Consider the following 21,065-nt stretch of genomic DNA (forward strand, 5'->3'; position numbering starts at 1 on the left):
AAAAGTCCAAGAAGTGGCAATATTGAGTTTTCTCTAGATTTCTTGTAGAATTCAGCAGTGAATCTGTCAGGGCTGGGTTTTTCTTTGTTGGTAGGTTTTTAATTACATCTTTGATTTCTTTGATTGATATTGGTTTATTTAGGATTTTTATATCTTCTTGATTCAGCTTTGGTAATTCATATATATCTAGCAATCTGTCCATTTCTTTTGTGTTTTTCATCTTATTAGAGTAGAGGTTCTTGAAACAGATATGGATTATCTCCTGGATTTCTGCAGGGTCTGTTGTGATTTCACGCTTTTCATTCCTAATTGTGTGGTTTTGAGTCTTGTCTTTCATTTTATTGATAAGGTTGGTTAAGGATTTATCAATTTGATTGAATCTTTCAAAGAGCCAACTCTTTGATTCATTAATTCTTTGTATTGTTTTCGTAGTCTCTAATGCATTAATTTCTGCTCTGATCTTTATAATTTCCTCTCTCATATGAGCTTTGGGCTTGACTTGCTTTTCTTTTTCTAGAAGGTTGAGGTTCAACATTAGGCTGTTTATTTGAGCTCACTCTTTCTCTGATATGAGAATTCACTGCTATAAATTTCCCTCACAGGACTGCTTTCATTGCATCCCATAAATTCAGCATGTTATACTGGAATTATCATTTAATTATATAAACTCTCTAATTTCTTTAATTTCATCTGTGACCCATTGGTTGTTCAGGAGGGTATTACTTAATTTCCATGTGTTTATGAAGTTCTTGTGGTTTCTTTTGCCACTGATTTTCAATTTTATTGCACTATGGTCTGATAATATGCATGGGATAATTTCAATTCCTTTGCATTTTACTTAAGCATGTTCTATGAACTAGTACATAGTCTATTTTGGAGAACAGCCCATGTGCAGCTGAGAAAAATGTGTATTTTGATGTGGGTTGGCACACTCTGTAGACATCTACTAAATGTATTTGTTCAAAAGTTTGGTTTAGTTCTGATATTTCTTTATTGATTTTTTTTTTTTAGTTGATGTATTTGTGACAGTGGAATATTGAGATCCCCTGATACAATTGTATTAGTGCTTATTTGATTTTTCATGTCCATTAATATTTGTTTAATTATAGTTGGGTGCACTCATATTTGGCACACATACATTTATGATTGTTATCTCTTCCTCTTGGATTTTTCCCTTTACTGTACAAGGATTTAGTGACTTTCTTTGTCTCAATCAGTCTCAGCTTGAAATCCACTTTGTCTACAAATAGAATAGCTACCCCTGCTTTTTTCCAAGTTCTTGTCACATAGAATGTTGATTTTCATCCTTTAACTTTCAGTCTATGAATTTCTTTTTGAGTTGAATGTGTTTCTTGTATGCAACATACTGTTGGATCTTGTTTCTTGATCCATTCTGCCAGTCCATTTCTTTTTCTTGGTGAATTGAGACTATTAACATTGATGGTTATAACTGATATGTATTAACTTATCCTTGTCATTTTATTTTCCTATTGTTGGTTCCCTTTCACCCCTCTCTGTTTAATTGCTTAGTGGATTCATTTTGTTGGGGTTTATGGAGTGGTAGTCTTTATCTATTTTTAGAATGTCCTTCAGAATCTTTTGGAGTGCTGCTTTGGTAGTCATGAATTTCTTCAAGTGTTCTTTGTCATACCAGTATCTTATTTTTCCATCAGTTTTGAAAGATAGTTTTGTGGGTATATCAATCTGGGTTAGAGATTGTTTTCTTTTAGGGCTTGAAATACTTTAAGCTCTCCTTAACTTGAGGGTTTGTGTTGAGAAGTCTGCTGTTGTTCTGATGGGCTTTCCTTTATAAGTGATTTGTTTATTTTCTCTAACAGCTTTTAATATTCTGTCCTTGTGTTGAATTTCTGGAATCTTGACTATGATATGTAGTAGATTTTTTTTCAATCACAGCTAATTGGAGTTCTATATGCCTCACATACTATACATCAAATTCTTTTTCTCTACCAGGGAAATTTTCTGTCATTCTGTGAACAGGTTTTTTTTTTTTTTTTGTCATTTGGACTATCTCCTGCTTTTTCATTGACTCCAATCAATTTTATGTTATTCTTTGCATCATCTAGCAGCTGTTGGAGTGATTTCTCATGGTCCCTTGATATTTTTAAGAAATCTTTCTTTTCTTGATCACTAACTGCAATCCTGTCTTCTCTATCTGATATTCTGTCCTCACATTGGCTCACTGTGCTACAAATACTTTAATGGAATTTTTAATCGCATGGATATCTGTTTGAACCTGTTTTATGGATTGCACTTCTTTCCTATGTTGGGCATTTATGGTTTCCATCATTTTCCTAGGCTTTTTTTTTTTTTTATATCTATATCTGCTCTAGAATCACTAAGCATGTCTTTCATTAGATTCTCCATCTCTTTAGTTATCTGAGAAATTATCTCTGATTTGATTTATTATAGAGCTTCATTCATGTGCTTTGTAACTTCTGCTTTTACCGCTTCAGAGAGTGGTAAATGCTGCCAGGATTTTGAATTGTTCCACCTTGGGGCTGGGGACTTAGCTTAGTGGCACAGCGCCTGCTTGGCAAGCTTGACATAGTGAGTTTGATTTCCAGTACCAGAAAAAAACAAACAAACAAAAAAGAATTGTTCTACCTTAGTGCTCCTGGGTTTGCCTTTGATGAGCTGGAAGTCTAGGGTTGCATCTTCTCATTTTCTATTTTTTGGTTTAATTCCTGGGTTGATACTTGCAAATTGCTTATGGCAAGCCAGCCATAGATTCATGGTGGGTAGTGGATAATCCCAGCAATAATAATCCCTGTATCTTTAGTTCCATTAAAGCTTAGGCTGGTTTCTGGCTATGAGGCTAGGACCCAGTTTGTTTAGCCTGGAACACTGTGTGCCTCTTACCAACTTGAACTTGGCTCCTTGACCTCCTGCCATTGCTTTTGGTTTTAGTTTGTTATTTCTGTGTGCCTAATTCTTTTTAATTGTGCACTAGACATTTTTTTTTGTAAAATTGTTTACAGAAATAATTGAAGCCTAAGGTGATATTTCCTCAGCCACAAAGGATTCACCTTTACCTCTGCCCGGAGGTTGTGATCATGGGCAATTCTGAATCACTCAAGGACAATATCTGAGGTTCAGATATTGAACTACATAAAGTAGTCCCCAGAGGCCTGTTAACTTGTATTCATGGGTGTAGCCTTTTAGGGTCTGAACTCAAAAGGCATAGCTTCATCTGGGTCTCTTCTACTCTGCCCAGGCAGGCCCTGGGCTCCAATCCTTCTGCACATAGCCCTGGGAACCTCAGCTCTGCATTTGTTACCCTCTCTTGGATCAGTAGATGCTCCCAGAGTGAACTATAAAAGTCACTTTCCTGGGCCTCCATCCTTGCTTGAGTTCTGACCTGGTAATTTTTCACTATTTTATAGTTCTCACAAACCTTCAAGTAGATGTGTTTAATGGTTTTGCCCAGATTTTCTACTTCATTGTAAGAACTGGTCTAAATTTTCTAGTCTATCACTGGAGTGGAAGTTCTCTCAGTTTTGTTCTTAGCTCAGTATAACTGGTAGTCAGATCTAGTGAAGACCTCTTTACTACAGAGCTCAGACTTTGGTCTCTGGGTTATTCAGAGCTAAGCAACCATTATCACTAGCATTGCACCATGCAGGTTGTGGACACTGAGTTGCCAGCTAATAAGTCTTACTCCCTATCCTCATGGAGCCTGCAATCTTCCCTTCACCCGCTAAAATCTCAAGCCTTTATGGACCAATGTGCTCATTCAGTATCATCTCAGTCCTTCTCAGCTAGTCTCTTGAATTGCTAAGGCCATGATATCAACTGTCTTTCTCCTGAAATCCTTCTTACTGCCCATGAGTAAAGATATCTTAGCCCGACAAACTCATTGGCTCTGACCACCTCTCTAGCCTCATGACCTTTAAATCATTTACTATAAACTCTACCCCAGTCTCTGGAGCCTGTTGTTCTGACACATACTGTTTATCCAGCACAACTCAGACCATCTCCTCTGGGAAGTCCTCCCTGACTCCTCTAGACAGTGTCAGTCTCTGCTTTTCTGTCTGTTTCTCCATTAGGACAGGCACGTTCAAGAAAATGACAGTCTGGCTCATTTTAGCATCTCAGCACTTGGTACTTAAGAGCTTAGGATGAATGTAGGATGATCTCATTTCCCAAGTTCCACATATCCACTAATGCATTTTTTTAAACTTTTTTTCCCCCTAGTCTTCTGAATTCCTGGAACTTCATTCTTCTAACCCTTAATGCTAGGCCTGGAAATTGCTTAGTCATTTGCATCCCCCAGGCAGTAATCAAGTGTCCTCATTGCTAGCAAGAGATCACAATCCCACGTGACACTGTGACTGTGTCTGCCCCCTGCTGGTCACCAGCTTTCTCAGACAGAAAACATGGAGGGCTACGATCAGTAGGGGCTCTTAGTTGATTTTTGTATTCCATGAAGAATATAAACCCTTTTTCAGAAGAATATTTTCAAATGCATAGTAAGAAGCATGTGGATTATAAATGAAACCATCATACTGAGGGCAGGGGATTTAGCTCAGCAGCAAGGTGCCTGCCTGGCAAGCAGGAGGTTGTGAGTTCGATTCCCAGTACCAAGAAAAATTTAAATAAATAAATAAATAAAACCAGTCATAATGAAAAACAGGTATCAAAATATTGGAAAAGTTTTATATGTGACACATAAATAAGATCCAGTGATGTACATCTACTAACCACTAGAAGGGCCTTGCCATTCCCATTCCACACACCCTGCCATCACATCTCCTGAGTAGTTGCCCTCAAGCAGGAGGAAGGAGGAGGAGGAGGAGAAGGAGAGTGCATAGCTGAGGAAAGGGTTAAGAACTTTCCTCCTGTCAAGGAGTGTATTGGTGAAGTCCTGCATGAGGCTGAGGGCCACACGGTGATGTGTGAGACACACCGGTAAAGTACACACAGGGAAGCTCACTGAAGCGGAGGACAACATGAATTGTCAGATGTTCGACATCACAGTCACATACAGAGATGGCTGAGTGGCACAGCTGGACCAGGTGTACATTAGTGGCATCAAGGTCTGCCTTCTGATTCTGCCTGACAGTCTCAAAAATGTGTCCATGTTAAAGAGCATGAAAAATAAAAACCAAGGCTCAGGGGCCGGCTGAGGAAAAGGTATTGTTCTGAAGGTCCAAGTGGCTGCAAGAGGAAGAGTTCATAGAATGGGGCATGGGAACATTTTCCGGAAGCAAAACTAATTTTCTCTGTTGGACGGAACTGTTCCTTACTTTTTTTGAGCTGAGTTCATGGGGGTTGGGCACTTGTGTGTACGTCTTGTTTTCTTTTGACATCTTTCTCTTTATTGTTTGTTCTTTTTTGTGTTTTTTTTTGTTTGTTTGTTTGTTTGTTTGTTTTTTCCAGCATCAGGAACCGAACTCACGCTTGCCAGGCAGGCGCTGTGCCGCTGAGCTAAATCCCCAGCCCCTTATTGTTTGTTCGTGAGACAGGGTCTCACTATGTAGTTAGTGCAGGCTGGCCTTGAACTCACTTATGTAGCCCAAGCTGGCCTCAAACTCACACCGACCCTCCTGCCTCAGCCTCCTGAGGGCTGGGATTACAGGCGTGCACCACCATGTCCCACTTGACATCTTTCTCTTTAGATCAGAAGAAATGTCAAGCTAGATAAATCTCGTTGTTTTGGTTTTTTGAGAAAAATACTATAACTTTGTAGTGGATCAATATGATAGCTTGAGATATCTGCAACCACCGAGATGTGATATGAAATATCTGTGATTCCTGCTGGCAAGAGTCAGGGGCAGTGTTACCACTGGGGCTTGTTGGCCACATCCTTAAGGAAAGGACACGCTGACTCTCATTTCAAGGTCAGAAAAACTAAAGACCACAACTTTTGTCAATCAAGTACAAAGACGCCATGGACCCCAGGTTAAGAACCTCTGAATGGTATTTGAGAGGCATGACAAATTTTTTTTTTTGTCTTTTTGAGACAGGGTCTCATTAAGCAGTTCAGGTTGGCCCTAAGCTCTCTTTGTAGCCCAGGCTGGTCTCGAACTCACAACGATCCTCCTGCCTCAGCCTCCCCAGTGCTGGGATCATGGGCATATGCCACCACCCTCTGCTTAGACAAATCCTTTTAAATATGGCAGAGATAGCAAGCAGTTAGGTGTTTGTGTGGTCCTTAAGTAGTTGAATGGGCAGCTGGGGGAGAGGGATGTGGTGTAGACAGAAATGGCAGGAAGCCTGTTTGAACTGCACAGACGCCACTTGCAGTATTGTGAGATTTGGCGTGACTATGGCCTCGGCCCGTTTTTTCATCTGTAAGTGAGAATGCAGACATTTTCCTCCCAAGTTGTTGACAGGATTCAATCAGATTCACTTTATTAAGTGCAAGAATTCTTAGAGGTCAGAGTATGTTTGTTGTCAAATGAGAAAGAGAGGCTATTAAATGTCTGTAGGGCACAAGCTCCCCCTACACTACATGTTAGCTTTCTCTCTCTGTCCTTCTTCTGCCCACACCCTCTGTAAAGCAGAACTTCGTTCAGCACAGAAGCCCAAAGTCTGAGCTGAAAGCCACCTGTACTCAGAGGAAACCCTCACCCGATGGGCAAACATACAAATGCCCCTTGCTTCCCACCCCGATCCAAAAGAACCACTTCACGCGCAAATTGCTTTGTTATTTTATTAGAAGCATATTTACATTTTTGCAGTGAACTCTGCAGAGAACATTTTACAAAAGTTTTATGTAAAGTTTGGAAACTACATAAAAATAACTTCTATCCTTCAGAAAGAGAAAATATAAGTTAGTTATATTTACTCTGCTAACAATGAACTGGAAAGGAGAAACCTTTCCGTCTGTCCATGACATGGAAAATGTTAGCACAGGGCACGAGGAATACTGTGTGGGCCTTCTCAGTGCTGGGCACAGCACATCAGCTCAACTGAGGCTGGGAAACCCGGCCAGACCCCATCCAAAGAGGCCCAGGGCAGGTATCAGGGCTCAGGTGGCCTGAGCAGGAAGGGAGCAACTCTGGGAAGGGCCACACAATATGAGTGACAAACCAAACAAGGGAACAATCAAAGACTTTCTCCTGAACCGTGAAACTGGCATTTCACCTGATACTCATGCTCACCCCGCAGGCTGCAAAAGGAAATGTTGTAAACAAGGTCCTGAGGGTCCACCCACGCGGCCTTGCCTGGGCTCATTGGGCGTGTATACTGCAGTTACACTACTGCCAGTTTGTTTCCCCTGGCACCTGTGCCCCAGAGAGAAAAGAAAGAGACAACTGTTTAGCTTGTGTCATTGGCGTGAAACCTGAAACCATCCCACCTGGGTCAAACACTGAAGCAGGCATGCTAAATGCTCACTGAGCTAAGAGCGCCACTGCCTTTCCCTGGTGCTGAGAGCTTCTTTACCGCAGTTTTTAAGATTTGCAAGCCCCAAGTCCCCTCTCCTTGTTTGATGGCTGCCCCACCCTTCCCAAGTATCCAGTTATAACCAGGTGAGAAATCTTCCAGAATATTGCTGAAGGAGGACAAAGTACTAAACCCTAACTTTTAGGAGTAGGGAAGGACAAAGTCCTCCTGGGTGTTTCTGCCATCTATCACCAGCAAAACAGTACCCAAAGTCAGGCTGGGAGGCCGAAGCAAAAGGATCCCAAATTCAAGCCCCAGCCTGGGCAACTTAAGTGGTAGCTGTCTCAAAATAAAAAAGGGCTAGAGATATACCTCAGCATGAAGGTCCTGGGTTTAATTCCCAGTACCACAAACAAAACCCAAGGGAAAAAAAACCAAAACAGTGACTAGACTCAGTAATGCCCATCAGTAGCAGCACTGTAGATTCTTTTAAGTAGATAGCCACACACACACCCCATGTATATAAATTTTGGTGAGACAGGGCCTCACTTTGTAGTCCAGGCTGGACTCAAACTCACGATCCTCCTGACTCAGCTTCCTGAGTGCTGGGATGACAGGCATGCACTCCCATATCCAGCTAGAAAGCATACATTGGATATTTACTTTCATGAACAGTTGGAAATCAAGGTGAAGCTGGTTGCAGCACTTGCTTTATTGGGTTACACACTCTGCAGCCTTAGGGTCAGTGTCCTGGGAGGCTGGCTGAGGAAGACAAGGCCCTGGAGTCCACTGGGTCAAGAAGCTTTGCTTCAGCCGGGCTCCCGGGGGCACGAAGCGTCCTGTGCCACACACCACCCCCATGCCTTTTTTCCAGAAGAGGCCAAGGGCCTGCCAGGCTTGGTCTGAGCTGTAAGGTGCAACTCCTGAACAGAGTACAAGGCCAAGGGGAAGGTCCTTCCCATCGTGCCTGCAGACTGGGTGGGCTGCAAGGAGTTTATCCCCAAATGCCCCATCCTGTGTGGGGGCACAGGCGACGCAGCCTGTGCCTTCCCTGGGTCTCTGTGCCAACACTCAGCATTTTGCTCACCAACTGCTCTACCTAACATGCAGCTCAGTTCACAGGCAAGCCTCACCGTGCCAGGGGGTGGGTGTGTGTGAACACACAGGGAGGGGAACGGGAGACGGCCTGAAATACAAGTACAGCAGAGCAAACACTTCAGGCTCCTTGTTTGTCTCCTCCCCCACATGCACACAGCCTTGGCTTAAGCAGGAAGCAAACTGGGGGACCAGGGGGACAAGGACATCCCCTGAGCAGCTGGCTGCCAGCCTGCCTCTGCTGGAACTGAAGTGCTGCTAAGCTTCCTGTCTGACACTGCAAGGCACTGCTAGAAAACCAAGCATCACAATAAGGCAGAGCGCACGGTGACTTCATCAGCAATGCTTTGTGCCTACCGACAGCAAAACTGGTGTTTTGGCAAACAAGAGGGCCCTCGAGACCGCAGCATGGCCAGTCCCGGCCCCTGACCCCACTGAGAGCCCCGGTCACGTGCAGCTTGACGGGATGTGGTGCTCAGTGAGGACACATTAGGGGAAGGTGCCACATAAGTAACTTCGCCCTCCACGAGCAAGCGAGAAGTCAGAAGCACCGGGCAGCCTGTGGTGCACATCGGGTGGCAGCGGGCAGGGGGCTGCATTCACACTGGCACAGAGCGAGGGGAGGAGGATCCGGAGTCACTTGTTCACAGAGGACGGCAGGGCCCTGCGGCCCGCTGCCCTGCCTGCCCCCTCGGGGCGAGGGTGTTACAAAGCGTCTGCAGAGCTGTAGGGGAAGAACTTGGTCGCCTTGCTTGGCGTGGTAGGGACGGAGCACTCCGCCTCCTCACTCAGTTTGAAGAACATTTCCTGCTCCCGCTTTTTCTGGTTCAAATCCTCTTCCAGAGCCTGGGGAGAGACAGGGCAGATGGCGCTCAGTAGGGGCCCACAGGCCACACGCCGGCCTCCCAGCTGCAGGACCCCTCCAGGAAGGCCATCTTGAGAGCTCCCTCCCAGAAGCTAACTACCACCACCCCTTCCTCCGGAGCATCTCCAGGCCTCCAAGAGATGCCAGTGGCGACGGGGTGGGCAAGCAGAGGCAGAGTCTCTGGCAGGAGACCCGGCGGGCGAAGTTGGGAGAGCTTTAACAGTGGGGCGCAGAGACGTCAGGGTGCACAGTGTTTTACACCACTACCCCGACATCACCAAGGGAGCTTTTTCACCACACATGTGCCACTGCTCTACTCTCTGAAGGCTGAGTTCTAATGATGTGTGTGGTAGGACTGCAGTTCTATGTAGTATGATTCTTTTCTCTCCCAGTACTAGGGATTGAACCCAGGACTACTGCACTGAGCTACATCCAGCCCTTTTTAAAATTCTGAGACAGGCTCTCACTAAGTTGGCAGGGCTGAGTTTGAACTTGCTATTCTCCTGCCTCAGCCCCCACCCCAGAGTGCAGGGATTACGGGTGTGCACTACCATGCCCAGTGTTTTGTTTTACTTTTAATGCGTTTCTTACCATGTTGCCCAGGTTACCTGGAATTACTAGCCTCAAGTGATCCTCCTGCCTCAGCCTCCTGAATAGCTGGGACTAACGGCACACTCCACACACCGAAATCAGAGATTAAGAAGGATTTCGTAGGAGTTCTCCAATTATAAGTATTCAATTCGTTAAGCAAGCAAAGTGTAAGGGAAAGAAGGCGGGTTTGACAGGCAGTGCTGCCAGAACTCCTGGACTTTCAAACAAAACTGGAAATCCAGATTTCTGTGTAAAATCTTACACTCACAGGCTGGCAACTTAAGAAATGTTGGACAAATGTAATAAACCATTTCTGCCCATAGTTTGTGACCCTCACTCTAGGAATACTAATTTTTTTTTATCTTTTTAGTGGCTGGGAATTGAGCACGGGGCCTTGTTTATGCCAGGCCAGTGCTCTACCACTGAGCTACAGCCCCTGTCTGAAATAGTAATAATAATAGCTACTACTTGTGGAGTACAGAGTGGTTTATAATTTGCCCAAGACTTCACAGCTAGTACAGGCTGAGTGTCCCTCCTCCAAAAATACAAAATCCTAAATGTTCCAGAATCTGAAACTTTTTGAGCACCGGTCTGATGCTATGAGTAGAAAAATCCACACCTGACCTCATGTAAAGGGTTGCAGTCAAATGGCAGTGAAATAAATCAGACTCACATATGTAAACATCCTATTGTCTCCCTCGTATAAGAAACTGAAAGAGTAAATAAGATCTAAAAGGTACAACAGATATAGTGAAAGGGAAAGAAACTGCTCAGAAGGAAAAAACAACTGGGATGAGGGGAAAGGAGAAAAGAAGGAAGGAAAAGGAAGATATGTATGTGTATATATAAGATAGGTAAGATACTTGTACTACTAATTTCTATTAGTTCATTGAAAAGAACAGTTAGTGCTTATACTGTTTGATTAATCTTGCATGCCTGTATCTTGTAATCTGAGCCATTACTTTGAAGATAATGATATGCAATACAACAACTATTGTTAATTTCCTATCGTCTTGTTTTGAAATCCTGTCGCGTTTTTATTGTCTTTTGTCTCTTTAAAATAAAAATGAAAAATTCCTCCATCAGTTAAAAAAAGGCAGGTGTCTTGAAAACACCGTATAAAATTACCTTCAGGCAGTGTGTACAAGGTAGATGGGAAACACATGAGTTCTGTGTTTGGCCTTGGGTCCCTTCTCCAATACATCTCCTTTCGTATATACAAATATCCAAACTCTGAGACAGTCCAAACCACTTCTGGCCCCAGGAATTCCAAATAAGGGTTACTCAACATGTAACAGGAAAGTGAGGACTCTATCCACACATCTGACTCCAAGGCCTGCCCTCTTAAATATTACTTTCTTCTGCCCCCACTGTGTAACCTTCGAAGGTCAGCGCCAACAAGCTTTTTCCTGTTATGCCAGATGGTAAACACTTCTGGCTTTGCAGGCCAAAAAGACTCCATTGCAGCTAACTCAACTATTCCTGCGGCACAGAATCAACCAGGGATCCAATGTAAATGAAGGCACATGGCTGTGTCCAATAAAACTGTTTATAAATACAGGGCAAGGCCAGATTTGCCCCATAGGCAGGCCTGTGCTAACACCTGCTTTCAGGGAAGAAACAGCTACATTTGCAGCCCAAACAGCCAAAGCTCAGAAGGGAAGATGGGACTCCTGAGAGGTTTTATTCTGTGTTAGTGAAAACCCAAGTAACACTGCGTCGGCCCTACCAGGCATTCTGTACTGACTTGAAAGAAATAAACCTGTATTTTTGTTGTTGTTGTTGTTTGAGACAGGGTCTCACTATGTAGCCTAGGCTGGCCTCGAACTCAGGGTGATCCTCCTGCCTCAGCCTCCCAAGTGCTGGGATTACAAGTGTGCACCACCAGCCTGGCAATCTGGATTTTTCTAAAGATACTCCACAATGTACAATCACTTCCCTTCTGTAAAAGGGAGGGAGCTCAAGGCAGCTGACTAGCATGCAAGAGTGTAAGACACCATTTATTCCAGAATGAGGCAGTGTTCCAACACCAACTGAGGTAGCGAATGACAGAAGAATTGAACATAGAATTCTGCAAAGCAGCAGCCCCCACAGGCAAAATCCAATGACACTTTCCCAATCACATACGCGCTCCTCCTGAGCCCAGGCCCCCAGGAGACAACCTGACATGTAAGGCAGCTGCTAGGGGAAATGCCCCAGCTAAGACGACCAGGCAACGTTTGTTTCCTGATGCCAGTCTTCCTACGTCAGCAGGAATATCATTGATTTGAGTGTCAAGTATTAGACATCCCAGCAAGCCACGGTTACAGAAACTCGCGAGTGCAGGCCAGCTAACAGGAAGGTCTGGGGCCCTGACCGGCTTCCAGCCAGAAAGCTCCATCAGCACTGAGAGGAAGTCTCGACTCAAGGACTTCCAAGGCCATTACAGAGCTGAGGTGGGCAGCTGCCTTCTGTCCAGATCACAGGTGCAGCAAGCAGAACGACGGCTGAGTGTGGGAAATGAGATCAAGGGTAACTGGGGCAATTCCCCTTGGAGAGCTTAGGAAGTAAGTGTATCTTTCACTATACCAAGGGCTGGTGACTTTTTGCGTAACACTGTGTAATACTGATATCTGTAAAGACCACACAGATCCTGTGACAATTAATCTTTTTTTGCTGTACTAGAGAGTGAACCCGTAAAGCTTTCACACTGAGCTACATCCCCAGCCCTTTATATATACATACGTACATAATAAACACACACACACACATACACACACACTTCTTTTTTTTGGAGAAAGGTTCTTGCTAAGTTGCCCAGGTGGGGCTCAAACTTGTGGTCCTCCTGTCTCAGCCTCCCAGAATGCCAGGATTATAGGTGTGTGCCACCCCACCAAGCTAGTGATGATTAATCTTGTGTGACACTTGGCGAGGCTATGGTACCCAGACGTTTGGGCAAACACCAGTCCAGATGTCACCATGAGGATTCTTTTTATGTAGTTCAGTGCTGAAGCACTCCTCTAGTGTGCACAAGGCCTACGCACCATCCCAGCACCAAAACAAGGGTATTTTTTTTTTTAGATATGATTAATATTTAAATCAGGGATGGGGCTGGGGATTTAGCTCAGTGGCACAGCGCCTGCCTAGCAAGCGGAAGGTCATGAGTTTAATTCCTGGTACCTGAAGAAAAACAAAAACAAAAAAAAAACCAAAGCAAACAGAAAAAATAAGCTAGGGATATTGCTCAGCAATAAAGAGTCTGAGTCCCCAGGTCCCTCTGAGAAAAAAGGAATTCTGCCTCCAGGCTGCAACATCAGCTCTTCCCAAGGTCTCCAGCAGAGGTCCTGCCCTGCAGCTTTCAGACTTACCAGCTGCCACAATTATGTGAGCCAATTCCTTAAATAAATCACTTTGCCCTAACACCCCAACGTTCGTGACCAGCAAGAACTTCTAGAAAGTGCTATGGAGACAAGGGATGTGTGAATTCTCAGCATCTCCCTGACACAATCTCAGTTCAAGCTCCCATCAGTTCCCAGCAAGATTATCCTAGCTCCTGGTCTTTCTGCTTTCACCTTGACCTCCGGCAGCAGCCAGAGGGGCCCTTTGCAAAACCTGAGTCAGAGCGTGTCCCTCTGCACTCAGAGCCCTCCAGGGGTGCTCCTCTCAGACAGAGTAAAAGCCAGGCTTTACCCAGGCCCCCACTCGCCCCCATCTCTACCTCTCGCCACCTCCCACCGTCACAGCCACGCTGCTCCAGCCTCCGTGTTCCTCTGCCATGGCAGGAGCACTCTGGCCTCCAGTCCTCTGCACTTGCTCTTTTTCTTCCCTGTGCTGAGAATGCTTCCCCCAAGGATCCAATGGCTCGCTCTCTCTTGTCCTCCAGAACGTCCCGCAGGCACCACATCCCTCTATGCGGCCTTCCTGCCAACCATGTGGAGCAGCCCCCTTTGCTACCCCAGTCCTGTTCCCTTCCCTGCTTCCTTTGCCCTTCACTAGGTCAGCTCCCTAGGAGGACGTGTCTGTTTCGATCAAGGCAGGATCTCCAGTGCCTACGACGGTGTGGGGCACAAGGGAATGAACGAATGGACGATGACCAAACTAAGGACAGCAGACAACGGCAACACCACAAAGTACCACGACAGGATGCAGACAGGGAGCTGTGGAGCCCCGAAGAGTCAGCCAGCCAGCCTGTGTGGAAGATGCTGGATACTGTAGCTGGCCACGCAAAGGCTGATGGGTATAGAATTCCTGACCAAAGGGAACAGCCTGGGCAAAAGCCCAGCAGGGAAGGAGGGCAGCACAGATGGTATGCACAGCTGAGTTCCAAAATCTGCTCACAGCACAAGCATGGGGCAAGGTCGCAGGAGATGAAACAAGAGCAGTGGTTCTCAAAGTGTGGTCCTCCGCCCTCTAGGGAACCCTGACAAAGTAGTTCTGACACTTGCCTAAGATTAAGACATAACTTACCCCCTTCGCTGTAGAGAGTTGAGTCAATGGTATAAAATCAATGATGGCTAAAACTTCTGGAGCCCCAGGAGGAATTAAGACAATGGCACTGAACTGGGTAAGGGTTCCTCACCAGGATCCACTCCCATAGTGTAACAATGAAAATTTAAAAAGGTAATTTTCAGCCACGTGTGGTAGCACACACTTGTAATCCCAGCACTTGGGAAGTTAAGGCAGGAAGACTGACATGAGTTTGAGGACAGCCTGGGCTACATAATGAGTTCAAGGCCAGCCTGAATACATAGTGAGACTTTAATCTCAAAAAAACAAAAACAAAAACAAAACAGATCAGCTTATGAAGCAACACAAATGACTGGTTTTGAGATCTTGACCGTGAAGGCCACACCTCTACTATTCTGCACAATGCAATGGGAAATGTACGTCACGCGCATTTCTGCTGCCTGTCGAAGTACAGCGGCTGCCTAGAGGTGTCCTGGGGCAAGCATGAGTGATCAGCTGAACTAACTGCTTTTATCTGGGACGTCACTTTTATTTTTAAAATGACTGTAAGTATTTGCAAACATTTCCTCAAAAAAGAACAAAATGACCAAATCACGCCAAGGAAAACAACAATGACAAAAGTTGAGTAAGTGAGCAAAAATGAGAATCTTGGAAAACCTGTGTCCACCGCGCTGAGTCTGAGAGCTTTTCAGCATCAGAGGATTTTTCTGATGAGATCAGGGGTGCTATTAGTGGATACTTTGTGTGGGTGTGATGGTACCCTGGTCACTCTCCCATTGAGCTACTTCCCTAGACCTTTTTGATTTTATTTTGAGAAAAGGTCTCACTAAGTTGCTCAGGGTGGCATCAAACTTGCGATTATCTTACCTCAGTTTCCTGAGTAGCTGGGAGTGCAGGCATGTGCCGCCACACCTGGTGATACAATACTTTTTGTGTAAGCCTATGGCCTTCACACTGGGCTATATTCCCAGCCTTTTTTGTTTTTTTATTTTAAGCCAGAGTCTCACTAAGTCACTAAATTGCCCAGGCTGGGCTCGAACTTGTGATCTTCCTGCCTCAGCCTCTCGTAATTCTGGGGTTACAGGCCTGCACCACTGCACCCAGCTTATACAATATTTTAATATCACATAATATAATGTGTCAATATTTGGAAGATCTGAGTTAACTCCATGAAGCAGTATCTTCCAAATGACCCATGGCAAGATCCTGGACAGGGAAAATTCCACCTAAAGTACCAGACAGAACAGTGGGTTTTAACAACAAATGACAGAAAGTCCACTGATGTGTGGATGCAGTGGATTCATCTACAATTAGCCTTGTAGACACAGCCACGGCGCTGGGCTTGTGGCTCCGTGTTAGAACACTTGCCTTGCATATGGGAGCCTCTCAGTTCCATTCCTAGCACAGACAGAGAAAGCAAGAGAAAGGGGTGGAGGGGCAGAGAGGGAGGGAGGGGGAGAGGCTACCGTTTGTTGCCTTCTGGTGTATTATCAAAGGATACACATAATTATCGTCCTGTTTTTTTGAGACACGGTTTCATTATGTAGTTCAGGATGGTCTTAAACTCACTATGCAGCCCAGACTGGCCTTGAACTCAGTGACCCTCCTGCCTCAGCTTCCCAAGGGATAGGATTACAGGATATCTGAAAAGGCTACTGAAATACTCTTTCCTTTTCCTAATATATATCTGTGGGAAGCCAGATTTTCTTCATAAACATGAACTGAGATAACATATCACAACAGATCACATGCCAAAAGAGGTAAGAATTCAGAAATCTTCTTTGAAACATCAAGTAGATTTGCTAAATGTAAAAGTGCCAATCTCATTAATTTAGTTTGAGAGTCTACGGCCACACCACCCTGAATGCGCCTGATCTCGTCTGAAAAAGGTAATCATTGTTCACCAATACGTTATTTGTACAAACATGTAATGAGTATTTTGTTATTTGTAAGGGATTGATGAATGTTTTTTAAATTCTCAGCTAAATTTTCTAAAATGGTAACAAATCTCCATAAACGTAACCCAACACTCTTTGGGGGCCTGGGTAACTTTTAAAGTATAGGCAGATCTTGAAACCAGAAAGCTTGAGAACCCCTGGGCTACAGCGCACACGGTCCATGTCAGATGGCAGTGGGGAAAGGTGGGTGGGGGAGGGGCATCAAGGGTCAGTGTCATCAGGAGCTCAGTTAGAGGGCAGTTTGGGTAAATGATGTGGGCCGCAACGAGGCCTCATTGGGAGAAAGGGCAACATGGAGGCGGGTGAAGGGAGAGAGCTAAGCGACTGACAGGACATAGCAAGAAGGCAAGGAAGGACAGAAGAGGATATCACTCAGGTTGGATGCCTGGGCGTCCAGGAAAATGGAGATGGCATTCACCAAGGAGCAAAAACACAAGAGGGACCAGACCTGGTGGCACACACTTGTAATCCAAGCACTTGGGAGGCTGAGGCAGGAGGACTGCTGCAAGTTAGAGGCCAGCCTTCACTACACGGTGAGCTCAAGGCCTGCCTAAATTACAGAGACTCTGTCTTTAAAAATAAATGAACAAACAAAACACAGGAGTAGAACAGACTTGTGGCAGAGGTGATAAGCTGTGTCTGGGACATGACACTGGGGCAGGTGGGACCTGTGTTGGGTGGAGGAGTCCAGGAGAGCACCAGAACGCGCCGGGCAGGAGGGCAGTCTGAGTGGCTGGTGGAGATTTGGGGGCATGGCTGTCAGGGTGTGGATGGGGCTGTGGAAGGAGTAGCTCAGGCAGAGAGAAAGTCTGGACCACACAGAAGGCTGAGAACAGACTCGGTCAGATGTCACTGGTCCAGGAAGCTGCAGGGGGCCTGGCAGCAGGGAAGAAGCCAGTGGGGGGAAGGGGGGGCAGCGCAGCAGGAGGACAGACAGGGCAGGGAGGGGCTGCTGGCTGCCACCCAGAGGTCAAGTCAAGTAAGTCCGCCCCACGGCTCAGCTGCTGGGGGTTTTGTTACTGACCTTGCCAGGAGCAGCTACAGTGGACTGAGAACTGAATGTGAGGGAAAGAAACTGGGATGGGGAAGGTGAGCTGCTCCAAGGAGAAAAGCCACAATACAGAATGGTGCAAGCGCTGCTCGCATGCTCCAAGCCCGGGTTTAATCCCCAGGAAGGAGGTGGGCGTGTTTGCTAGTGTGGAAGTCTGTGAGGCAGAATTCTACGGAATGACCCTGGGGAACTGCTCCTGTCCTCTCCCAGCTCGTCTGCACACAGGTGGAACCTGTCACTGTGATCCTGCGCGCTGCAAGGCAGGAGGCCGCCCGCCCGCCTCCTCGCCTCCCAGGGCCTTTTACAAGCTTCTTCCCACTGGTAGCAGAGGATGACGGAGAGACTGAAAGCATGAGAAGACCTCGAGACCCCTGTGCTGTGTGGCGACAGGGGGGCCACGTGGAAGGAATGTGGGTGGCTCTAGGGCAGAGAGGGGCTCTGGCTGACAGCCAGCAAGCATCTGGGTTCTGTCAGATCCTGAATGAGCGTGGAGGCGGTTCCTTCCCAGAGGCACCAGGTGAGAGCCCAACCTGGCGGCTCCCTGACTGCAGCCTCATGAGAGCCGAGCAGAGGACGCAGAGGACAGTGGGAGCCCGCCCAGACTTCCGAGCTTTGTCTCTATCGTATCTCACTACGAGGAGATAATAAGGGGGTGTTGGCTTACGCTGGTGTGTGTGTGTGTGTGTGTGTGTGTTTTGTTCCCTGTTTTTTGTCTTTTTGAGACAGGGTCTCACTAGGCCTTTCAGACTGGTCTTGAACTCACTCTGTAGCCCAGGCTGGCCTCGAACTCACAAACATGAGTGCTGGGATTACAGGCGTGCGGCACCACACCCGGCCTTGTTTGGTTTTAGTTTGTGTGATGTTGGGGACTGAACACAGAGCATGCACACGCTAGGCAAGCACTCTCCACTGAGCCACAGCCTAGCGCAGTGTGTGGCAATTTCTTACATGCAACGGAGAACTAATTTGGAAAGGGATCTCTCTGGTGCTGGGTTCTGACCTCGCAGAATAACTTCCTCTAAGAGAAAAGCCCCTGCTGGCCTGGCAAGGTGGCTGATTCCCATGCATTGCAGGTCCCCGTGCCTACAAGGGGGCACCCCCGAGTCTGTGAGGATGAGCTGAACAAAGGCGGTGGGCAAGGCAGCAAAGAGGTTCACTGCCGAAGGTGGAGCCGCAGTGTTCGGCTGCCACTGGTGACATGGGTGGAGGCCACAAACAAGGATCCACCAAAATCAGGGAACCTAAGGTGTCCTAGGCAGACACACGCGGCACAGCTGGAGCAGAGCCCACCACCACGTCCCCAGGGCCATGTGGCTACCTTCTTTCGTGGCCGAAGCTTGTCCCGCCACTCCTTCAGGTTCTGGTTGTGGCTCTCGTCCAGGGCCTTCAGCTTCTGGGCTTCGTGCTCGACCAAGAGGTGACACTTTTCATTCTGGAACAAATTCCAGGCAGAACGGGCATGAAAATCGGCAGCAGCGCTGAGAACACACATACTGTAGCCCCAAGGCCACTGCCATTGTGAATGTGGGTGGGCGTGAGACTCTTCCTTGCTTATAACCCCAGTTACACACAACTCTGCACATAGCCCAAGAAATGCCTCCAGGGATGTTCTATAGAATATTAATGGTAATAGCTACTGTCTGTGTCCGTGGCATTTGCAGTAATTTTGTCACTTTCTCCTGGATGCTTTTTTATTATGTGAATTTTTTTTTTCAGTACTGGGGTTTGAACCCAGGTCCTCACACGTGGCTGAGACTCGCCACGCTCTGCTGTACTCCGCTGTACTCTCTCTGAGGTGAGTCACCTGCTTCACCCATTTTATCTGGAATCTTTCACAGGCAGAAGTGGCAAATCCCTGTGGGAAATCGGTCTTGTCAGCAGGTATGAATAAACCAGGGGGAAAGTACCTTTATCCAGATGCCACTTTCCTCTGGGGTTGGGAAAGTAGGACCCTCTGGGGAATTTTTATTTTGGGTTTCAATCTAAAGGCTTCTAGGAGTTTAGGAACCAGCACGGTTAAGGTTATGAGTCACTGCGGCACGGAGGCCTGTAGCCGGCTGCGCGCGGCACTTTGTATGCGTTGTCTTCAGCTGACCCTCACGTAACCCCGTGATGCAAGAACGCAGGGATGTGAGTGGCTTGGCTAAATTCACAAAGCGGCCAGCTGGGCATGGTGGCACACACCTGTCATCTCAGCACTCAACAAGGCTGAGGCAGGAGGCTCTTGAGCTTGTGCCCAGCCTGGGCAACTGAGTGATTTAACAAGACCCTGTCTCAAAATAAAATTTTTAAAAAGGCCTGGGATATAGCTCAGTGGAAAGGCCTTGGGTTCAACACCCCGTACTGTACTGATAACAAACAGAAAAAAGAAAAAGTCAAATCACACAGTGGCAAACAACAGAGCCTCTGCCTGGCAGGCTCTGGTGCGTGTGACGTTTCCTGCACGCCCCCTGCTTCTCCAGAAATTGCCAGATGGGACCCACAGCCTGCGCAACTTCCTGAGGCCCACAGAGACTGAAGGTGGCGCCACCCCTCAGGCCTGACAATGCCTTGCTCGACCACAAGGGGGCTCCAAGTGCCAGCTTCTGAGGCCAGAATCTTCAGGCCTTTGGGAAGCTGGAGGCCAAGCTCAAGAGAGGTCAGGACCCCATGAGGAACCTCTGAGCCCTGGCTTGCAGATGACCCTCAGGCATGGGGCAAACCCAGGAGGAACCTGGCAGCCTGAAGAGTCAGGGACTTGGGGAGAAGCAGTCACCGGGAGAGGAGTGCCGTTCTGCGACAGTGAAACAGCAGCACACAGCCGTGGGCTGTAGGCAAAGCACCTTGAGCGCCATCATCTTCTTCTTCACAAATCCACACCTCAATCCTACAGGAATCACCACCCCGCCCCACAACCATTTTAGGGCTGTCAAAAGTGCAGCTTGGGATGATCTGCCCAATGGCACACTGCCTGAGCACAGGGCGGCACGGTTGGGTCCAGCTCATTCTGGGCTTGTTTGACAGACAGCCTTTGGCCCCTATGCACTGATGTCCTTGGGGACCCAGGCAGGGAAGGAGGCCCATACCTGCAGCTGCTGCAGCTCGCTCGTGTTGCTCTCGCACTGCGCCAGCATGTCCCGCATCTGGTTCTCGTGTTTCTGCTGCTGGTGGAGCCGCTCTGCCTTCTGCCTCTTCTCCTCCTGCTGGGAGAACTGCAAAGACAGAGGATGGCTGCCTCAGGGGGCCAGGAGCCCGGCTGGCTTGTTGGGGTTCTACCTTATCTTGCCCCAAAGATGCCAACAGAGAGACTGGTCTGTGCACAGCCCCAGTGCCCGGCAGGGCCTCTGGTGTACCCCAACCGTTTTGTGTCTTTTGTTGTGGTGCTGGGGACTGAACACAGGGCCTCCTATGCTAGGCAAGTACTCTGCCACTGAGCTACTGTGCAACTGCTGAAGTCCTCACTCTGAGCTCACACCCATGGCCTGCCCGCAAGGTGTCCCCGGACTGGTGGGGACCTGACACTGTAACAAGTGACATGTGCTAGGACAGGGTGCGCAGGAATCTCAGGGGCCTGGGCCACATACATGACACACAAGCAGGGCTTTGGCGGATGAGAGGAAGGGGTTGACCAGCCGAGGAACCTACGGTGTGGAAGCACTGGTGTGTGAAGCAGACGGTGTGCGACCAAGTCCACCGCACAAAGCCAACCCTCTTCGTGTTCCCCAGGCCT

At 47.1% G+C, this 21,065-nt stretch overlaps 1 protein-coding gene and 1 pseudogene across 1 annotated transcript in view; one reads left to right on the plus strand and one right to left on the minus strand.

Moving 5' to 3' along the window:
- The window catches only part of LOC102024979, a 26,366-nt pseudogene extending 21,129 nt beyond the window's left edge, over nucleotides 1-5,237 (plus strand).
- Nucleotides 5,238-8,038: 2,801 nt separating this feature from the next.
- The window catches only part of Stk10 (serine/threonine kinase 10), a gene marked incomplete at its 5' end in the record, with an annotated part of 113,681 nt that continues 100,654 nt past the window's right edge, over nucleotides 8,039-21,065 (minus strand). The window contains 3 exon segments of the mRNA XM_005376335.2: nucleotides 8,039-9,291; nucleotides 18,675-18,788; nucleotides 20,422-20,547. Of these exon segments, the coding sequence (XP_005376392.1) occupies nucleotides 9,151-9,291; nucleotides 18,675-18,788; nucleotides 20,422-20,547 (381 nt within the window). The 3' untranslated portion in view covers nucleotides 8,039-9,150.

This window comes from Chinchilla lanigera, unplaced genomic scaffold (genome assembly GCF_000276665.1).
Source record: "Chinchilla lanigera isolate Chin_1 unplaced genomic scaffold, ChiLan1.0 scaffold00007, whole genome shotgun sequence".
NCBI lineage: Eukaryota > Metazoa > Chordata > Mammalia > Rodentia > Chinchillidae > Chinchilla > Chinchilla lanigera.